Consider the following 17500-nt stretch of genomic DNA (forward strand, 5'->3'; position numbering starts at 1 on the left):
TCTTCTAGGGAGATGCTAACTGCATTTCCTTGTCTCTGTACTGTACACTGCACAGTGACAATAATTGAATCTGAATCTGAACCTGAATACAGTTCAGTGATCCCGTATATAAGCGTCTCCTCGATGAGCAAGTGTCCACAGCTCCAGTGAAAAGCTTTTGTTACCTGTTGCCCAATTACAAATACAATCGAGCCGTCCACAGTGTACAGATGCACGATGAAACATAGAAACATAGAAATTAGGTGCAGGAGTAGAGGCCATTCAGCCCTTCCAGCCTGCACCGCCATTCAATATGATCATGGCTGATCATCCAACTCAGTAGTGCAGCAGTAGCTATGGAGCGAAGGAAATAGGCAACGTTTCGGGCCGAATCCCGAAGGGGTTCGGCCCGAAACGTTACCTATTTCCTATGCCCTAGCTTTCATAGAAACATAGACAATAGGTGCAGGAGTAGGCCATTCGGCCCTTTGAGCCTGCACCGCCATTCAATATGATCATGGCTGATCATCCAACTCAGTATCCCGTACCTGCCTTCTCTCCATACCCTCTGATCCCCTTTAGCCACTAGGGCCACATCTAACTCCCTCTTAAATATAGCCAATGAACTGTGGCCTCAACTACCCTCTGTGGCAGAGAGTTCCAGAGATTCACCGCTCTCTGTGTGAAAAAAGTTCTTCCTCATCTCGGTTTTAAAGGATTTCCCCCTTATCCTTTAGCTGTGACCCCTTGTCCTGGACTTCCCCAACATCGGGAACAATCTTCCTGCATCTAGCCTGTCCAACCCCTTAAGAATTGTGTAAGTTTCTATAAGATCCCCTCTCAATCTCCTAAATTCTAGAGAGTACAAGCCAAGTCTATCCAGTCTTTCTTCATAAGACAGTCCTGACATCCCAGGAATCAGTCTGGTGAACCTTCTCTGCACTCCCTCTATGGCAATAATGTCCTTCCTCAGGAGACCAAAACTGTACGCAATACTCCAGGTGTGGTCTCACCAAGACCCTGTACAACTGCAGTAGAACCTCCCTGCTCCTAGACTCAAATCCAGAAGGGAATACTACATTGAGTGCAGGGTAACGCCCGATTAAAGTTAGTCCCAGGGTCACCAATGAGGTAGATAGTAGTTCAGGACCGCTCTCTAGTTGGTGAGAGGACGGTTCAGTTGCCTGATAACAGCCGGGAAGAAACTGTCCCTGAATCTGGAGGTGTGTGTGCGTTCGTTTTCACACTTCTGTACCTCTTGCCCGATGGGAGAGGGGAGAAGAGGGAGTGACTGGGGGTGAGACTGGTCCTTGATGATGCTGCTGGCCTTGCCGAGGCAGCGTGAGGTGTAGATGGAGTGGATGGAAGGGGAGGTTGGTTTGTGTGACGGTCTGGGCTGCGTCCACAATTCCCTGCAATTTCTTGAGTTTAGTTTCGAGCTGCAGCGAGGAAAGGTGTGGGTTTGTCGGTTAATTGGCCTCGATAAATGCCCCGAGTGTGCAGGGAATCATAGAGTGATACAGCGTGGAAGTGGGCCCAACTTGCCCCACCTGCACTAGTCCCACCTTCCTGCAATTCCCCTTTATCCCTCTCAACCTGTCCTATCCATGTACCTGTCCAAATGTTTCTTAAACGTTTCCTAGTGGATGAGGCAGTGGGATAGCACAGAACTAGTGTGAATGGGCGATCGATGGCCAGCATGGACTCGGTGGGCCGAACGGCCTGTTTCTATGGTGTATCTCTGAAACAAACGACATTTCTGGGTAGACACGAAAAGCCGGAGTAACTCAGCGGGTCAGGCAGCATCTGTGGAGAACATGGATAGGTGACGTTTTAGGTTGGGACCCTTCTCCAGAGTTACTCCAGTACCTTGTGTCTTTTTATTTGTAAACCAGCAACTGCAGTTCCTTGTGACTCCAGATTGTGTGCAGCACCGTGGGGACCTGCGCCGTGGGGACCTGCGTTCCTAGGGACCGTGGGGACCTGCACCGTGGGGACCTGCGCCGTGGGGACCTGCGTTCCTGCACCGTGGGGACCTGCACCGTGGGGACCTGCGCCGTGGGGACCTGCGTTCCTAGACCGTGGGGACCTGCGGGGACCGCACCGGGGGGACCTGCATTCCTAGACCGTGGGGACCTGCGCCGTGGGGACCTGCGCCGTGGGGACATGCGCCGTGGGGACCTGCGCCGTGGGGACCTGCGCCGTGGGGACCTGCGCCGTGGGGACCTGCACCATGGGGACCTGCACCGTGGGGACCTGCACCATGGGGACCTGCGCCGTGGGGACCTGCGCCGTGGGGACCTGCGCCGTGGGGACCTGCGCCGTGGGGACCTGCGCCGTGGGGACCTGCACCGTGGGGACCTGCAGCTTCACATCGCAGCCTCCACCCGGTCACACGGAGTCTGTCACCACGTGTTGTTTCATTCTGATTAGACAGCGCCAGACTGGAACTACAAACATGCGTGCGTACAAACCACACTGCGTGTGTGCGGCTGCAAGCTCGCTATGGGCTGCCGCTGGGGGCAGGACCCAGCTCTGACTCCGGTGACCAGCGGGTGCCGAGTATCGCACACAGTGTAAGAATGACGGGTCGGCCATTTAGGACTGAGATGAGGAAAACATTTTCACCCAGTGAGTTGTGAATCTGTGGAATTCTCTGCCACAGAAGGCAGTGGAGGCCAATTCACAGAATGTTTTTGAGAGGGAGATTTAGCTCTTAGGGCTGACGGAGCCAGGGGATATGGGGAGAAGGCAGGAACGGGGTACTGATTGTGGATGATCAGCCATGATCATAGTGAATGGCGGTGCTGGCTCGAGGGGCCGAATGGCCTCTACTCCTGCACCTATCGTCTATGTTTCACACGTGACTGCAAGCGCACTCTCACACTCGCTGCTGGAGGACAGCCTGGCCGGCACGGTGGTGGAGCAGCGGGTAGAGCTGCTGCCTCACAGCGCCAGAGACCCGGGTTCCATCCTGACTACGGGCGCTGTCTGTACGGAGTTTGCACGTTCTCCCCGTGACCTGCGTGGGTTTTCTCCGGGGTGCTCCGGTTTAATAAGGTCAGAAGTCATAAATGATAGGTGCAGAATTAGGCCATTCGGCCCATCAAGTCTACTCCGTCATTCAATCAAGGCTGATCTATCTCCCCTCCCCCCTCCTAACCCCATTCTCCTGCCTTCTCCCCATAGCCCCGACACCCGCACTCATCAATTATTCATACTCACAAACTCAAGAGACGCAGGTTTGTAGCGTAATTGTTTTTTATAAATGTTTCTAAGTGCGTAGGATGGTGGTACACACAGAGTGCTGGAGTAACTCAGCGGGTGCAGCAGCATCTATGGAGCTAAGGAAATAGGCAACGTTTCGGGCCGAAACCCTTCTGGGTTTCGGCCCGAAACGTTGCCTATTTCCAGAAGGGTTTCGGCCCGAAACGTTGCCTATTTCCTTAGCTCCATAGATGCTGCTGCACCATAACTCAGCGGGTCAGGCAGCATCTGTGGAGAACATGGATAGGTGACGTTTCACAGAGTGCTGGAGTAACTCAGCGGGTCAGGCAGCATCTGTGGAGAACATGGATAGGTGACGTTTCACAGAGTGCTGGAGTAACTCAGCGGGTCAGGCAGCATCTGTGGAGAACATGGATAGGTGACGTTTCACAGAGTGCTGGAGTAACTCAGTGGGCCAGGCAGCATCTGTGGAGAGAAGGAACGGGTGACGTTTCGGGTCGAGACCCTTCTTCAGACTGATGTCGGGGGAGTGGGCGGGACAGAGATGAGAATGTAATTGGGAGACAGTCAGTCTGGTGGGAGAACTGGGAAGGGGGTGGAGATAGACACATAGAAACATAGAAAATAGGTGCAGGAGGAGGCCATTCGGCCCTTCGAGCCAGCACCGCCATTCATTGTGATCATGGCTGATCGTCCCCAATCAATAACCCGTGCCTGCCTTCTCCCCATATCCCTTGACTCCACTAGCCCCTAGAGCTCTATCTAACTCTCTCTTAAATCCATCCAGTGACTTGGCCTCCACTGCTCTCTGTGGCAGGGAATTCCACAAATTCACAACTCTCTGGGTGAAAAAGTTTTTTTCTCACCTCAGTCTTAAATGACCTCCCCCCTTTATTCTAAGACTGTGTGTGTGTGTGTGTGGCCCCTGGTTCTGGACTCGGATGGAGAGAGGGGGAGAGCAAGGGGCGATTTGTAGTATTTTATATTTACTTCCAGCCGGTCGTGTTGTTGCATGTGTTGCTGCGGTTGCTGCTGCCATGCGGCGGGGCTGGGTGGCAGCTGCACTGCTGGTTGCACGACTGCTGCCTGCGTTGCTCTGATGGTCGTGTCCACTTTGTCGTTTCAGCATGGAGGGCGGAGAGCTCTTCAGCCGGATACAGGACCGAGGTGACCAGGCCTTCACCGAGCGAGGTAAACAGGGTGATAGGACCAGCAACAGGCCACTCGGCCCATCCAGTCTACTCCGCCATTCAATCACGGCTGATCTATCTCTCCCTCCTAACCCCATTCTCCTGCCTTCTCCCCATAACCCCTGACACCCGCACTGATCAAGAATCTATCTATCGCTGCCTTAAATATATCCACTGACTTGTGGCCTCCACAGCCGTCTGTGGCAAAGAATTCTGAAGCAGGGTTTTGGGCCCAAAACGTTGCCTATTTCCTTCGCTCCGTAGATGCTGCCTCACCTGCTGAGTTTCTCCAGCACTTTTGTCCACAGATTCACCAGCCTCTGACTAAAGAAATTCCCCCTCATCTCCTTCCTAAAGGAACGTCCTTTAATTCTGAGGCTGTGACCTCTAGTCCTAGACTCTCCCACTAGTGGAAACATCCTCTCCACATCCACTCTATCCAGGCCTTTCACTATTCGGGAAGTTTCACTGAGGTCTTCCCCTCATCCTTCTAAACTCCAGCGAGTACAGGCCCAGTGCCGACAAACGCTCATCATAGGTTAACCCACTCATTCCTGGGATCATTCTTGTAAACCTCCTCCAGAGCCGGCACATCCCTTCCTCAGATATGGTGGTGTAGAGATTGGGAGTGGACCTCCTGTGTGGGGGGAGTGAGTCGGAGATGAGCCGACCAACTGTGTGTGTAACTGAAGGAGAAATCTCCGCACATAGACACAGAGTAACGCTGGAGTAACTCAGCGGGTCAGGCAGCATCTGTGCATGGCTGGGACTCTATTCCTTGGAGCGCAGGAGGATGAGGTGCGATCTTATAGAGGTGTATAAAATCACTAGAGGAATAGATGAGATGTCTGGGGCATTTTGTGCAGCCTCATTTCAGTCTGAAGAAGGGTCCCGACCCGAAACGTCGCCTATCCACGTTCTCCACAGATGCTGCCGGACCCGCTGATCTGCCGCATCACTCTGTGAAACGTCACCTATCCATGTTCTCCACAGATGCTGCCTGACCCGCTGAGTTACTCCAGCACTCTGTGAAACGTCACCTATCCATGTTCTCCACAGATGCTGCCTGACCCGCTGAGTTATGGTGCAGCAGCATCTATGGAGCTAAGGAAATAGGCAACATTTCGGGCCGAAATCCTTCTGGAAATAGGCAACGTTTCGGGCCGAAACCCTTCTGGGTTTCGGCCCGAAACGTTGCCTATTTCCTTAGCTCCATAGATGCTGCCTGACCCGCTGAGTTACTCCAGCACTCTGTGAAACGTCACCTATCCATGTTCTCCACACATGCTGCCTGACCCACTGAGTTACTCCAGCACTCTTGTGCATTTGTTGTCAAGCAGCATCTGCAGTTCCTTGTCATTGTGATGAATCTGCCCCTGTGTTTCAGAGGCGTCAGAGATCATGAAGAGCATCGGCGAGGCGGTGCAACACCTGCATTCTGTGAACATCGCACACCGGGACCGTCGTCAAGGTGAGTCTGACCCCCCCCCCCCCCCCCATACACCTCCCCCCCCCCCCCCCCCCCCCCCCCCCCCCCCCCCCCCCCCCCCCCCCCCCCCCACCTGGCCACGACTGTACACCAAGCTTCTGATGCAGCCTCATCAACGTCCACCTGCAGCATCATGCAACATTATGCTTTCATAGAAACATAGACAATAGGTGCAGGAGTAGAGGCCATTCGGCCCTTCGAGCCTGCACCATTCGCCATTCAATATGATCATGGCTGATCATCCAACTCAGTATCCTGTACCTGCCTTCTCTCCATACCCCCTGATCCCTTTAGCCACAAGGGCCACATCTAACTCCCTCTTAAATATAGCCAATGAACTGGCCTTGACTACCCTCTGCGGCAGAGAGTTCCAGAGATTCACCACTCTCTGTGTGAAAAAAGTTCTTCTCATCTCGGTTTTAAAGGATTTCCCCCTTATCCTTAAGCTGTGACCCCTTGTCCTGGACTTCCCCAACATCGGGAACAATCTTCCTGCATCTAGCCTGTCCAACCCCTTAAGAACCCCTTTCAAGAGAGAGCTAGATAGGGCTCTTAAAGATAGCGGAGTCAGGGGATATGGGGAGAAGGCAGGAACGGGGTACTGATTGTGGATGATCAGCCGTGATCACATTGAATGGCGGTGCTGGCTCGAAGGGCCGAGCGGCCTCTACTCCTGCACCTGTTGTTTATCGTCTACAACACGGGCAGCGCAGCGGGTAGAGTTGCTGCCTCACAGCGCCGGAGACCCGGGTTCCATCCCGACTACGGGTGCTGTCTGTACGGAGTTTGCACGTTCTCCACGTGACCCCGCGTGGGTTTTCTCCGAGACCTTCGGTTTCCTCCCACACTCCAAAGAGGTGCAGGTTTACAGGTTAATTGGCTTGGTGTAAATGTAAATTGTCCCCAGTGTCGGAGTGTGCGAATGTGTGGGGATCACCGGCTGGTGCAGACTCGATGGGCCGAAGGGCCTGTTTCCGTGCTGTATCTCTAAACTAAACGAAATATAACGTCCTGACTAAAATCACCAGTGTCTCTGTTTTAGAATCTCGCCCTCACAGCTGGTTTGTTTTCTGACCACTAACTGATCCTCAATCCTTGTGAGTTAGTCTAGTTTATTGTCCCGTGTACCGAGGTACAGTGAAAAGCTTTTGTTGCGCGCTAACCAGTCAGCGGAAAGACAATACATGATTACAATCGAGCCGTCCACAGTGTACAGATACATGACGAGGGAATAACGTTTAGTGCAAGGTAAAGTCCCGTCAAATCCGATTAGAGATAGTCCAAGGGTCTACAATGAGGTGGATGGGAGTCCAGGGCCACTCTCTAGTTGGTGAGAGGATGGTTCAGTTGCCTGATAACAGCCGGGAAGAAACTGCCCCTGAATCTGGAGGTGTGTGTGCGTTCGTTTTTACACTTCTGTACCTCTTGCCCGATGGGAGAGGGGAGAAGGGGGAGTGGCCGGGGGTGAGACTGGCCCTTGATGATGCTGCTGGCCTTGCCGAGGCAGCGTGAGGTGTAGATGGAGTGGATGGAAGGGAGGTTGGTTGGTTTGAGTGATGGTCTGGGCTGCGTCCACAATTCGCTGCAATTTCTCGAGCCCTTGGATGGCGCCGTTCCCAAACCGTGCCGCGATGCTTTCTGCGAGTGTTGTCGGGGCTAGCAGAACGTGCCAAACCTCCCGGGGAAGTGGAGGCGTTGCCGTGCGATCTTGGCCCCAGTTTCAAGCACGTGCCTCAGTCTTGTAGGGCAGGCTGTGGTGTGGCGGGGAAGCGGGCCTTGAACCATCTGCATCTGCAGTTTAGTCGACCACAAGCAGTTGTTTCCTCTCTTGCTGATGATGGTCCTTGGCTGCCAATATCTCAACTACAAATCTGCTGCTCCACATGTGTCGAACATCGACCCAGTTGCGATTGCTTTCAGTAATTTGCAGAAAAGCTTTCTCGAGCATCGCTTGATAAGATAACATTTCTTTGCTGAAGGGCGTATCTCTACGGTGAGAGGGGAAACATAGAAATTAGGTGCAGGAGTAGGGCCATTCGGCCCTTCGAGCCAGCACTGCCATTCAATATGATCATGGCTGATCATCCAACTCAGTATCCCGTCCCTGCCTTCTCTCCATACCCTCTGATCCCTTTAGCCACAAGGGCCACATCTAACTCCCTCTTAAATATAGCCAATGAACTGGCCTCGACTGGCTTCAAATAGGGCCGAAACCCAAAGGAAATAGGCAACGTTTCGGGTCGAAACCCGTTGGGTTTCGGGACGAAACGTTGCCTATTTCCTTCGCTCCATAGATGCTGCTGCACCCGCTGAGTTTTTGGCTGATCATCCAACTCAGTATCCCGTACCTGCCTTCTCTCCATATCCCCTGATCCCCTTAGCCACAAGGGCCACATCTAACTCCCTCTTAAATATAGCCAATGAACTGTGGCCTCAACTACCTTCTGCGGCAGAGAGTTCCAGAGACTCACCACTCTCTGTGTGAAAAAAGTTCTTCTCATCTCGGTTTTAAAGGATTTCCCCCTTATCCTTAAGCTGTGACCCCTTGTCCTGGAAGCTCCATAGATGCTTCCTCACCCTTAAGGGTCTCGACCCGAAACGTCACCTATTCCATTGCTCCATAGATGCTGCCTCACCCGCTGAGTTTCCCCACCATTTTTGTCCACCTTCTATTTTCCAGCATCTGCAGTTCCTTCCTTAAAAAAAAAGCTAAATATGGTTAGTTTCGAGCTGTAACTGCAGTTCCGTGTTTTCTACACTCTGTGTTCTATTTGCAAACGGACCAATTGCTCAATTGCAATTTGGTAACCGCTTGTCCGTTTTGAACGAGAGTTTGGTTTTAGTTCACACTTTCCCTGCAGCGCTGGAAGCCGTTCTGAAACCGCTGCGGAATGTCCTTTTCCTTTCTGCGCTGTTTAGCAAACTCTGCCACAGCGTGACCTTGCCTTGCGTTGCGCAGCTCGAGGCAACCACACTCTTGCCTCACCCGCTGAGTTTCGCCAGCATTTTTGTCTACCATAAGTTCATAAGTATTAGGAGCAGAATTAGGCCATTCGGCCCATCGAGTCAATCGTGGCCGATCTATCTCTCCCTCCTAACCCCATTCTCCTGCCTTCTCCCCATAAACCCAGACACCCGCACTAATCAAGAATCTATCTGTCTCTGCCTTAAAAATATCCACTGACTTGTGGCCTCCACAGCCGTCTGTGGCAAAGAATTCCAGAGATTCACCGCCCTCTGATTGAACAAATTCCTCCTCATCTCCATTCCCAGGGGCCTGTCCCACTTAGGTGATATTTCAGTCGCCTGAAAAAACGGCAACTGGAACGGCGACTGTCAGAGTGGAGCGCGCACGCACACTCACACACACACTCACACTCCCACACTCACTCCCACACTCACACTCACTCACACACCCACACTCACACTCACTCCCACACTCACACTCCCACACTCACCACACTCACACTCACTCCCACACTCACACTCACTCACACTCACTCCCACACTCACACTCACTCCCACACTCACACTCACACTCACTCTCACTCCCACACTCACACTCACTCCCACACTCACACTCACACTCACACTCACACTCACACTCACTCTCACTCTCACACTCACTCCCACACTCACACTCACTCCCACACTCACTCCCACACTCACACTCACACACTCACTCCCACACTCACACTCACTCACACACTCACACTCACACACTCACACTCACTCCTACACTCACTCACACTCACTCTCACTCTCACTCCCACACTCACACTCACACTCACACTCACTCCCACACTCACACTCACACTCACACTCACTCACCACACTCACACACTCCTACCCTCACTCACACTCACACTCACTCTCACACTCACACACACACTCACACTCACTCCCACACTCACTCTCACTCTCACACTCCCACACTCCTCACACACTCACACACACACACTCGCACACTCACACTCACTCCCACACACACACACACACTCACTCCCCCCACCCCACCCCCTACATGCCCCCCCCCCCTTCCACTACCAATGCATCTACGACTACAGAACTATCGATTTTCTCCATGGTAACATGTTGAAGAACTTGCCGCGACCATAATGAGGCCGTGACTAGTTCCCCAGAATGCGGGAACTCCCCACGACCATGTAGGAGACTCGCCAGAGATCAAGAGGCAACTGCTTGGCTAAAGGACCTTGCATTCGCTAAATAAATAACCAGAGACCACCAGCGAACATGTGGCGACCATCAGAATCTCTGCATTCGCCTATAATGTCTCCTAAGTGGGACATCCCCCTTACAGGTACATCCTCTTATTCTGAGGCCGCGCCCTCTGGCCCTACGGTTCAGGGACAAGAAACGCCTGGGATTTGAATGTTTTTCACATTTTTCTGCGGTATGTTTCACGTTAGAATAAAATGATCTGTTTCTTTTCAGCCGGAGAATTTGCTGTACACGTCCAAACGGCCCAACGCCACCCTGAAACTCACAGACTTCGGCTTTGCCAAAGAAACCACCAGTTTTAACTCGCTGGCCACGCCCTGCTACACCCCGTATTACGTGGGTAAGGTTTGCCAATCTGCGTAGAGCGAGGAACGGGAGGAGGTTTCGGCCCGAAACGTTGCCTATTTCCTTCGCTCCATAGATGCTGCTGCACCATAACTCAGTGGGTCAGGCAGCATCTGTGGAGAACAGGGATAGGTGACGTTTCACAGAGTGCTGGAGTAACTCAGCGGGTCAGGCAGCATCTGTGGAGAACATGGATAGGTGACGTTTCACAGAGTGCTGGAGTAACTCAGCGGGTCAGGCAGCATTTGTGGAGAACATGGATAGGTGACGTTTCACAGAGTGCTGGAGTAACTCAGCGGGTGCAGCAGCATCTATGGAGCTAAGGAAATAGGTAACGTTTTGGGCCGAAACCCGGAAGGGTTTCGGCCCGAAACGTTGCCTATTTCCAGAAGGATTTCGGCCCGAAACGTTGCCTATTTCCAGAAGGATTTCGGCCCGATAACTGAGTGGTTCAGGCAGCATCTGTGGAGAACAGGGATAGGTGACGTTTCACAGAGTGCTGGAGTAACTCAGCGGGTCAGGCAGCATCTGTGGAGAACATGGATAGGTGACGTTTCACAGAGTGCTGGAGTAACTCAGCGGGTCAGGCAGCATCTGTGGAGAACATGGATAGGTGACGTTTCACAGAGTGCTGGAGTAACTCAGTGGGTCAGGCAGCATCTGTGGAGAACATAGATAGGTGAGTTTTTGTTCGTGTCACAGTCTGAAGAAGGGTTCCAACCTGAAACGTCACCTATCCATGTTCTCCACAGATGCTGCCTGACCCGCTGAGTTACTCCAGCACTTTGTGTCTTTCTTTGGTATAAACCAGCATCTGCAGTTCCTTGATCCAGGCAACGTTCAAGTCAAGTCATGATCCAGGCAACATTCTCTTTTGCCCCGCGTTCCAAAGTCTCTCATCCTTGCAGTAACGGTGCGATCGGTAATCGCTCGGAGATACTCCGCACACACGGCCCAACGAGCCAGGCTGAAATGATCGTGTAACGTGTCACCAATGATAAATAAATCGTCAAAAAAAGTAAGGAAGCTGATGAGAGAATCGGTTGAGAGGGAGGCGAGAGATGAGAGGAGTTTCAGGTAGCTGTGGTTTGGTAAAAGTCTTTGTTCAGCGAGTGGGGTGTATCGTGCATGTTTCATCGCAGAGAGTTGTTGACGCTGCCCAGACCGTCACACAACACCAACCAACCTCCCCTCCATCCACTCCATCTACACCTCACGCTGCCTCGGCAAGGCCAGCAGCATCATCAAGGACCAGTCTCACCCCCCGGCCACTCCCTCTTCTCCCCTCTCCCATCGGGCAAGAGGTACAGAAGTGTGAAAACACACGCACACACACCTCCAGATTCAGGGACAGTTTCTTCCCGGCTGTTATCAGGCAACTGAACTGTCCTCTCACCAACTAGAGAGCGGTCCTGAACTACTATCTATCATTGGTGACCCTCGGACTATCCTTGACCGGACTTTGCTGACTTTACCTTGCACTAAACGTTTTTCCCTCATCGTGTATCTGTACACTGTGGACAGCTCGATTGTAATCATGTGTTGTCTTTCCGCTGACTGGTTAGCGCGCAACAACAGTTCCGTTTTGTTTATCGTCACGTGTATCGAGATACGGTGAGAAGCTTTCGTTGTGTGCTAACCAGTCAGCACAAAGACAATACTTGAGTCATCCGTGGTAGATAGTAGTTCAGCACTGTACACGTTACAATAAACTAAACTGTGTTTGGGGGGGTGTGGGGGGTGAGGAGAGGGGTCAGACATGAGTATCTTGAGGGGAAACAGACTTTGCAATTTTTTACCAGGGTTCAAAACTAAGAGGGAGTTTTCTCAGAGTGTTTATCAGTAAGTAGTGGTCTCCCACAAGGTTCAACTTAAAAGAAACCTCTGCTCTCTTCACAAATTTGGATGCAGATCAAGATTAGTTTAGTTTAGCTCGGAGGGGGTGTTGTTGAGTCGGCAAGATAACCCATCTGTTTGAAGACTGCGCTCTGCTGATATTGATGAGACTCGAAGATGCTGAAACTGCAACTGGCCCCTGGCTCCGGCCCCTGGCTCCGGTCCCTGGCTCTGGCCTCAGGCCCCTAGCTCCGGCCCCTAGCTCCGGCCCCTAGCTGTGGCCCCTGGCTCTGGCCCCTGGCTCCGGCCCCTGGCTCTGGCCTCAGGCCCCTGGCTCCGGCCCCTAGCTGTGGCCCCTGGCTCCGGCCCCTGGCTCTGGCCTCAGGCCCCTGGCTCCGGCCCCTGGCTCTGGCCTCAGGCCCCTAGCTGTGGCCCCTGGCTCTCTCTTAAAAGTAGAGAACCGCCCTCTTGAGGCAGAGAATTCCACAGACTCACAACTCTCTGTGATAAAGTGTTTCCTCGTCCCCATTCTAAATTCTAGACAGGACAGGTTGGAAGGAGTACCGGCAAAACGAAGGCAGGTGGGGCGAGTGTAGCTGGGGCATGTTGGTCGGGGTGGGCAAGTTGGGCCGAAGGGCCTGTTTCCACACTGTATCTCTCTGTGACCCTGTGACTATTAAATGTTCTCTCTCTTTCCCTTCACAGCTCCAGAGGTCCTGGGGCCGGAGAAATATGACAAGTCGTGTGACATGTGGTCGCTGGGGGTGATTATGTACATCCTGTAAGTTCCACGTCGCCTGTCCCCACTCACGTGAACGACACCTCGCTCCCTCATTAGTGATAGCAGCAGAATTAGGCCATTCGGCCCCATCAAGTCTACTCTGCTGAAGGTAGACACAAAATGCTGGAGTAACTCAGCGGGACGGGCAGCATCTCCTGAGAGAAGGAATGGGTGACGTTTTGGGTCGTGACCCCTCATCAGTCTGAAGAAGGGTCTCGACTTGAAAAATGTCACCCATTCCATCTCCTGCTGAGTTACTCCAGCATTTTGTGTCAAAATAGAAACATAGAAACATAGAAATTAGGTGCAGGAGTAGGCCATTCGGCCCTTCGAGCCTGCACCGCCATTCAATATGAAGAAGGTGAAATGCTCAGCTTGACGACCCAAGGTATACAAATAGTCACCACATAAAGGGCATTGACAATGTCACAAAGTATCTGCTGCAGGTCCTCTTTTGTTTCCCCCCCCCCCCCCCCCCCCCCCACCTCCCCTCCCCCGTAGTCAGGATGGAACCCATCTGGAGCTATGAGGCAGTAACTTCCTGCCCCCCTCTCTGGGTTCAGTTGAGTTTTGGAGACGCAGTGCGGAAACAGGCCCTTCGGCCCACCGAGTCCGTGCTGACCATCGATCGCCCTGTACACCAGCACGACACTAACATAGAAACATAGAAATTAGGTGCAGGAGTAGGCCATTCGGCCCTTCGAGCCTGCACCGCCATTCAATATGATCATGGCTGATCATCCAACTCAGTATCCCATACCTGCCTTCTCTCCATACCCCCTGATCCCTTTAGCCACAAGGGCCACATCTAACTCCCTCTTAAATATAGCCAATGAACTGTGGCCTCAACTACCCTCTGTGGCAGAGAATTCCAGAGATTCACCACTCTCTGTGTGAAAAAAGTTCTTCTCATCTCGGTTTTAAAGGATTTCCCCCTTATCCTTAAGCTGTGACCCCTTGTCCTGGACTTCCCCAACATCGGGAACAATCTTCCTGCATCTAGCCTGTCCAACCCCTTAAAAATGTTGTAAGTTTCAATAAGATCCCCTCTCAATCTCCTAAATTCTAGAGAGTATAAACCAAGTCTATCCAGTCTTTCTTCATAAGACAGTCCTGACATCCCAGGAATCAGTCTGGTGAACCTTCTCTGCACTCCCTCTATGGCAATAATGTCCTTCCTCAGATTTGGAGACTAAAACTGTACGCAATACTCCAGGTGTGGTCTCACCAAGACCCTGTACAACTGCAGTAGAACCTCCCTGCTCCTATACTCAAATCCTTTTGCTATGAAAGCTAACATACCATTCGCTTTCTTCACTGCCTGCTGCACCTGCATGCCTACCTTCAATGACTGGTGTACCATGACACCCAAGTCTCGCTGCATCTCCCCTTTTCCTAGTCGGACACCATTTAGATAATAGTCTGCTTTCCCGTTTTTGCCACCAAAATGGATAACGTACGTTCCCGTGAATGTGGGTCCGCGGGAACCGCTGCAGTACGTCAAGCGTGTGGGCAGAGCGGGCGTTGGTGTCCGAGCGTGTAATATATGCAAAATGAAGTTCGCTGAGCACACGTTGTCAAATAAATAGACAATAGACAATAGGTGCAGGAGTAGAGACCCTTCGGCCCTTCGAGCCAGCACCGCCATTCAATGTGGTCACGGCTGATCATGCCCAATCAGTACCCCGTTCCTGCCTTCTCCCCATATCCCCTGACACCGCTATCTTTAAGAACCCTGTCTAACTCTCTCTTGAATAGAGATAAGGATCTTAAAGCTAGCGGAGTCAGGGGATATATCCTGAAAGTATCCAGAGAACCGGCCTCCACCGCCCTCTGAGGCAGGGAATTACACAGACTCACCACTCTCTGTGACAAAAAGTGTTTCCTCGTCTCGATTCTAAATGGCTTACTCCTTATTCTTAAACTGTGTGGCCCCTGGTTCTGGACTCCCCCAACATCTGGAACATGTTTCCTGCCTCTAGCGTGTCCAAACCCTTAACAATCTTATATGTTTCAATTAGATAACCTCTCATCCTTCTAAACTCCAGAGTGTACAAGCCCAGCCGCTCCATTCTCGCATCATACGACAGTCCCGCCATCCCAGGAATTAACCTGGTGATCCTACGCTGGGCTCCCTCAATAGCAAGAATGTCCTTCCTCAAATTAGGGGACCAAAACTGTGCACAATACTCCAGGTGTGGTCTCACTAGGGCCCTGTACAACTGCAGAAGGACCTCTTTACTCCTATACTCGACTCCCCAATAAAGTCCCTATTGACTGTCAGACCACCAGTGCCAACTTGCAGCAACCGATTGTCCTGCAGACCTGCATGTGTTTGGTTCGGCTGCATTTAGCCTGTGGACTGCGGGTTTGTTGAGCGTTGCGCTGAAGAAGGGTCACCCATTCCTTCTCTCCAGTGATGCTGCCCGTCCCGCTGAATTACTCCAGCACTTTGTGCTTGTCGTCGGTTTAAACCAGCACCTGCAGTTCCTTCCTACACTCTGTGAGGGGGGGGTCTTATAGAAACTTACACAATTCTTAAGGGGTTGGACAGGCTAGATGCAGGAAGATGTTGGGGAAGTCCAGAACAAGGGGTCACACCGTTTAAGGATAAGGGGGAAATCTGAGATGAGAAAAACATTTTTTTTCACGCAGAGAGTGGTGAATCTGTGGAATTCTGTGCCACAGAGGGTAGTTGAGGCCACAGTTCATTGGCTATATTTAAGAGGGAGTTAGATGTGGCCCTTGTGGCTAAAGGGAGCAGGGGGTATGGAGAGAAGGCAGGGATGGGATACTGAGTTGGATGATCAGCCATGATCATATTGAATGGTGGTGCAGGCTCGAAGGACTGAATGGCCTACTCCTGCACCTATTGTCTATGTTTCTGTCTGTGTGCGTGCATGTGTGTGCGCTGTGCGTATGTGTGCGTGTGTGTGTGTGTGCGTGTATGTGTGTGTGTGCGTGTGTGCGCGTGTGTGTGTGTGTGTGCGCGCGTGTGCGTGTGTGTGCGTGCGTGTGTGCGTGCGTGCGTGTGCGTGCGTGTGTGCGTGTGTCTGCGCGTGCATGTGTGTGCATGTGTGTGACGTTCCCTCTCCATCTTTGACCCGTTCAGGTTGTGTGGATATCCCCCATTCTACTCCAACCACGGCCTGGCCATTTCCCCGGGAATGAAGCGGCGAATCCGAATGGGACAGTATGAATTCCCAAACCCGGAATGGATGGAGGTGTCGGAGGAAGGTAAACATGGAGCCCACAGCCTCGCTCACTACCGGACGTACACAACATCACGCGGGGTCTGGGGACCATCACACCCGGCTCAGCGGTGGGGGGGGGAGTATTAGCGATTAGTACGGGTGTCAGGGGTTACGGGGAGAAGGCAGGAGAATGAGGGGTCGGCCATTTAGAACGGAGACGAGGAAACACTTTTCCACCCAGAGAGTTGTGAGTCTGTGGAATTCTCTGCCTCAGAGGGCGGTGGAGGCCAGTTCTCTGGATGCTTTCAAGAGAGAGCTAGATAGGGCTCTTAAAGATAGCGGAGTCAGGGGATATGGGGAGAAGGCAGGAACGGGGTACTGATTGGGGATGATCAGCCGTGATCACATTGAATGGCGGTGCTGGCTCGAAGGGCCGAATGACCTACTCCTGCACCTATTGTATGTTGGGATCTGGAGGGAGAGGTTGATCAGCCATGATTGAATGGCAGAGTAGACTTGATGAGCTGAATGGCCTAATTCTACTCCTATTCTTTATGATGAGAGGGTGATCTTATAGAGGTGTATAAAATCATGAGAGGAATAGATCGGGTAGACACACAGAGTCTCTTGCCCAGAGTAGGGGAATCGAGGACCAGAGGACACAGGTTCAAGGTGAAGGGGAAAAGATTTAATAGGAATCTGAGGGGTAACTTTTTCCACACAGAGGGTGGTGGGTGTATGGAACGAGCTGGAACGAGGAGGTAGTTGAGGCTGGGACTATCCCAACGTTTAAGAAACAGTTGGACAGGTTTCAAGAGAGAGTTAGATTTAGCTCTTAAGGCTAAAGGAATCAAGGGATATGGGGAGAAAGCAGGAGCGGGGTACTGATTTTAGATGATCAGCCATGATCATATTGAATGGGTTGAATGGCCGGCTCCTGCACTGATTTTTCTTATGTTTCTATGTTGCATGGATAGGACAGGTTTGGAGGGATAGGGACCAAGCGCAGGCAGGTGGGACTAGTGTAGCTGGGACATTGTCAGAGCCGGTATGGGCAAGTTGGGCCGAAGGGCCTGTTTCCGTGCTGTATCGCTCTATGTTCAGGTGTGTCGGAGTCTCAGGACCCTGCCCTGGGTTGCAAGGGGGCAGTAAACTCGGGCGCAAGTCTCATGTTTGTGTCTCTCTTGCATTTTTCAGCCAAGCAGTTGATTCGCCA

General features: G+C 52.2%; 1 protein-coding gene across 1 annotated transcript in view; it reads left to right on the forward strand.

Moving 5' to 3' along the window:
- LOC129708974 (MAP kinase-activated protein kinase 2-like) overlaps nt 1–17500 on the forward strand; it is a 68283-nt gene that overhangs the window by 48221 nt on the left and 2562 nt on the right. Inside the window, 7 exon segments of the mRNA XM_055655079.1 lie at nt 4334–4398; nt 5785–5859; nt 7135–7139; nt 10342–10468; nt 13015–13090; nt 16203–16327; nt 17482–17500. The exon segment at nt 17482–17500 is cut by the window's right edge and continues 67 nt beyond it. Of these exon segments, the coding sequence (XP_055511054.1) occupies nt 4334–4398; nt 5785–5859; nt 7135–7139; nt 10342–10468; nt 13015–13090; nt 16203–16327; nt 17482–17500 (492 nt within the window).

The sequence above is a fragment of the Leucoraja erinacea genome, chromosome 24 (assembly GCF_028641065.1).
Source record: "Leucoraja erinacea ecotype New England chromosome 24, Leri_hhj_1, whole genome shotgun sequence".
In the NCBI taxonomy this organism is placed as follows: domain Eukaryota; kingdom Metazoa; phylum Chordata; class Chondrichthyes; order Rajiformes; family Rajidae; genus Leucoraja; species Leucoraja erinaceus.